The following is a 4,874-nucleotide window of genomic DNA, read 5'->3' on the forward strand; positions in this document are numbered from 1 at the left end:
TCCCTTCGCTGCTGGTTGTCCTTCCTCATGTCAACCACTGACCTCCACCAAAGGGATGAAGGAAAAAGTCCAAAACCATCACAGTGATGGTGGTTGGGTTTCTGTGGTAGAGCTGTGGGTGTGTTTATGTTCCAGTGCCCCACATCAGGCTGTGGGAGAGGCAGAGCTCTCTGCTATGGACCTTAAACCTGTAAATGTTTCTTCTGCACCTGCAATGAAAAGAAAAATGGAGATGGCCTTATGATATAAATTTCAATATATAGACTCGAGATATCGCTCTTGCACCTAGAGAATCTGTATGGGTGATCATAACATCACAAACACCAAGTTCTAGACAGTCTCTCTTTAATCTCAGAGTTTCTAAGAGAATTACAGGGGTTTTGCTTTCTTTCTAGGGTGCCAATGTGCCCATAGAATCATTGGGTGCCATGGGATTTCTTCTTCCTTTGAATCACTGCACTAGAAAAAAAATCTGTACAGATACTGAAGACCCACACAAACTTTGATCATACTGTGTCTTGTGATTGTATCACCTTTGTCCCTCGCTGTCTAAACCCACCTGTGTTGTCCTAGAATATCTAGAACTGACTTGTTGGGAAATCCAGAAGTACAGAATAATACAAGCTGTTCAATAAATAGCACACTTGTAGGGGGACCTGGGTCTTTCTGGCTTCTGTCTTTATACGTTTTAGGGATTTAAAAAATCAGTAAAATATGCCTGTTGTTCTTGACCTGCAAAAACAGGACTCCAGAGGTCAGTTACCTGCAGCTGAAGGAAACAAATCCTTTAGACCAACCATGCATGTCCTTCAGGGCATGAGAATTGTATATGGCTGCATGAATTTGTTCTCACGTCTTGTTTAGCCTGACAATTTGGTTCTTAAGATGAAATATCCTCCAGCATGACAGTCTTGTTCTCAGAGACATGTTGTTCTTCCGTAGAACCCGTCCTGGCTGTGAAAAACCCCCTGACAACAGCTGAAGTTGCACCTGGAGGGGACGCTCATTTCACTGTTGATCTTACCAAGACATGTTCCGGCACTTGGTACCTGAATGGCAAAGTCTTACAGGAAAGTGAGACCTACATCATTAACAGAACTCAAACCACTCACACCCTGGTCATAAAGAAGGTCACCAAGAAAGATGATGGGGCAGAAGTGAAATTTGTTGCCAGTGGTGTTGAGACCAGCACCAAGATGAGAGTGAAAGGTATTTATTGCCATTGCTGTCCTTTCTTCTCCCAGTCAAGGGGTGCTTGCTGGGATCTGAGGGTTAAAGCTGGGGCTGGAGGCTTTCCTTGGTCTGTGGGAAGCGTCTGGAATTGTCATGTGATTAATGTGCGTCCTGGTAATGACCTCACAGGATAGCTCAGAGTGAGCTGATCTGGCCAGCTGGTGGTATCTGAACTAGATTGCTTCACATCAGCTCATGAACTTCTGTCAAATTCACAACCATCTGTCAGGGGATTCTGTCACCAAATCTGCCACTAATTCACCCTAAAGTGGTCATTTCAGCTCCAGGATTGACCAGCCTCTTTGACTGTAATAACCTTTCAAAGGGAAAGGAGCATTAATTACTAACAAAGCTTTTCTTGTAGATTTTTTTAGTCCGCCATGTGTGGGATATACAAGTTAGTATCCTGGAACTTGACTTATGATCAAGTTTTCCTCTATGAAACAACAGTAAAATCTGTACCTACCACATTGCAAGGCAAAACATAATGAATTCATAATGAATCTTTTATTCTGGAAGGATGTGTTTGGCTTTGGGAGAAGATCTCTGCAGAAGCATGTTTAGAGTATTATTTATCAATAGAAAAAAAATGTGTTGGTTTTTTTTCTTAGTGACTCTGGCAATAAAAACAGATCAAGTTTTCTGAGCTGGAAAAAGCCACTCAGTATTGACAGGAGTGTGAGGACAGGAGCAGGATCTAATACCTTCAGAGATCTCACAGGCTACAGCAGGCCTGTATCAGGGATAAGTTATCTCGATATAACTCAAAATAACAAAGCCTCTTGTCCTGGCAGGAGCTGCAGTGAGATTCACCAACAAGAGCAAAGACGTAGAAAAAGTCTCCACTCGGCTGCTGGAGGAAGCCAAACTCCAGGCTGAGCTTTCAGACGCAGAGGCCACTGTGAAGTGGACGAAAGATGGGAAGGAGCTCAAGGCCAGTGAAAAATACGAGCTCCAAACTGTGGGGAAGAGGCGCATCCTGAAAATCCGCAGCACTGCCGAGCAGGACGCTGGAGTTTATGAGTGTGTCTGTGAAGGGGATAAAATGCTCTTCCAGCTCTCAGTGAAAGGTACGTGACTGCCTGGGCTGCTCTGCACTAATGGTGTTCCTGCCCTAAACTCATGGAGCCATCAAGGCACACGAAGGGAGTGCTCCAGAGGGAGTCTGGCAATTGCCCATCAGCATCCAGCCTTGATAATGTGGTCCCACAGCAGAACTGGGGAGCAAATACAGGAGCTGGCACTGGCATGGTGGTAAGGGCTGTGCTTTCACTAACTGGCATCTTGATATGCCAGGGAATTTCATGTAATTTCGTGAGGTCTAGTGGTGGGCTGGGAAAAGTGCTGTTGAGATGAAGAAATCCAGCCTCAGGGGCTGGCCATGACATGGGATCCCATGTCTGCCCCACACTTGCTGTGTGACATCAGACAAGTCACTGAGGAGAGAGTTCAGCTCTGATTAAGGTTCTGATGGGACAAGATCATCTTGGCTTTGTGGGATTTGGGTTTTTTTGTTATTTTTTTAAGGATTTTTTTGTTATTTTCTGTCAAGACTGTGGTGGATAAGAACAGACCTTTCCAGGGCACACTGGATGGCTTAACCCCTTCCTGCTTACAAGGTGTTCAGATGTGTAGAAAAAACCAGAAAAATGGGGCTTTATTTTGATATTTCTTGAACCAGCACTGTTTTGCAGCTGCCCTGTTTTTTTTTTTTGGCTGTTCTTCCTTTCATGGCAGTCTCTAACTTTACTCTCAAACCAACAGCACTAAGCCTCCTTCTTGCAAACCTTCCAGTCTGTACAAGATTTGATGAACTACAGTAAGGCTGGCTCTGCCTTGAAGGGGACCAGGTTTTGCCTAAAACCCCCAGTGTATCCCCAGACTGTTCCTCAAATGGACCATCAGATGTCTGTTGAGGTTCAGAGTGCACAGCCCCACCTCAGGCCAGTCCAGCCTGTTGTCAGACTGCCACCACAACTGTGGGAAAACCAAAAACTCTCCAACAACATTTTTTAGCGCTGGAAAATCAAGGCATTAGGTTATTCTGGCCAGGATGTGCAACAGAAATCATTTCATCCACACATTGCCTGGGTTGTGCAGAGAAAACCATTCCGTCACACGTGATCTTTACTAGATTTTTCACATACTTATACAGACAAAACCCACAGAAATTAATTGTTTCAATGTTCATTGGTCCCAAGTTAGGCAGTTCTTAGTATTTGGTTTCCTATTGGTTATTGATCCCTTTGCCTTCAATGTTAATTAGGTTCTCATTCTTCATCCTCTTACTGATCTTTTCCTGGACCAGGTGTCTCTGACCATGCCAGGGGTGATGTCTGGAGTTGATGTTCATTAATGATTGTTATCTTTTGTGTATTTTCTGTGCTACCTCCTGTCTGTTGAGATGTTCAGCTCATCGGGCCACGAGCAGTGAAACAGTCCTTTGAAAATAAACTTCAATTCCTTTCCCCTGGGCAAAGGCAAACAAAACCCCTGACTAAAGTTACATAAAAATTTTAAACTTTGTATTGTTTCCAACAAGACTGGGGTGATTTCTGCAGCTGTTTTTCTTTGAACTGGCAAGTTCACTCAGTAAAGCCATTTGATTTCCATGTTCTGTCCCACAACTCACCCTCACCTTCCTCCCAGCCATGATCTCACTGTTTGTGCACGGAGCAAGTCTGAGGTGCTTCATCCTCGTGTTCTGCTGGCACCTCACCCTCCTTGGTCTCTGTAGAAACAACAAAGCCTGAGAATAGCGTGGGTTTTTTTGCATTTGACAGCTTGTTTGGTTGTTTCAAAGAGCAAACTTGAGAGAGCTGAAAAAAAATTAAAATGTGACTCAATCTATATAGAGAGGAATTTCTGTCTACAATTGGCACCTGCTCTTAATTTTGATTTTTTTTCTCTCTTGCCCTACCTCTTTAGCATCATTTTTCATGCTGACAGTTCTACCCACATTTAATTGAATTACTCGATGGATGCTTCCATGTGTTTTTCACTGTAGTGTGACTGTCAAATGAGCAATCAATGTTATTATTTTAAAATCTGCTTTGACAAGCAGTAATTTCAAGTCTGCTGTTTACAGCTTGATTCCTGGAGAATCACCTTTGGTACCTCTCATCCTTGCGGGATGAGCCTCAAAAATTCTGTATCAACATTTTACCTTCCATCATCAACGCCTTTTATCAGCCACAGGGAGTTGGGGAATCATTTGAGGAGCAGATCAGCTGTAAATGGCACGTGGGCATCAGGTGGCTGCCCAGGGGCCACTCTGCCAGCCATGGCCACCGTGTCACTGCCTGGGCCTCCTGCCCACAGCAGCCAGAAATGCACTTGCCATTTGTCACTGCACTGCCCTGAGCCCCACGTGCCAGGCACCCTCTGACACATGACCTCCCATGGTGACAAGGGACATCTGAGACGTCTCCTTCAGGCTGCTGGGGTTGTACTTTTTGCTCTGGTTTTCTGAGGAAGGGAAAGGTGAATGAATGAACTCATCTGCCTCTTCTTCCTCCCAAAACTTTGAACCCGTGGGCTGAGTTTCAGTAATGCTGGTGAAGAAATGTCTTAGCAGCCCCCTTTCCCCTTTCCCCTTTCCCCTTTCCCCTTTCCCCTTTCCCCTTTCCCCTTTCCCCTTT

General features: G+C 44.6%; 1 protein-coding gene across 2 annotated transcripts in view; it reads left to right on the forward strand.

Annotated features, from left to right (window-relative positions):
* The window catches only part of OBSCN (obscurin, cytoskeletal calmodulin and titin-interacting RhoGEF), a 152,211-nt gene that overhangs the window by 19,821 nt on the left and 127,516 nt on the right, over window positions 1–4,874 (forward strand). For both annotated transcript variants that reach the window (XM_017746776.1, XM_017746775.1), the window contains exons 6-7: window positions 943–1,209; window positions 2,028–2,303. In XM_017746776.1, the coding sequence (XP_017602265.1) occupies window positions 943–1,209; window positions 2,028–2,303 (543 nt within the window). The remainder of the gene's footprint in view (window positions 1–942; window positions 1,210–2,027; window positions 2,304–4,874) is intronic.

The sequence above is a fragment of the Corvus brachyrhynchos genome, unplaced genomic scaffold, assembly GCF_000691975.1.
Source record: "Corvus brachyrhynchos isolate BGI_N302 unplaced genomic scaffold, ASM69197v1 scaffold18, whole genome shotgun sequence".
Lineage (NCBI taxonomy): Eukaryota > Metazoa > Chordata > Aves > Passeriformes > Corvidae > Corvus > Corvus brachyrhynchos.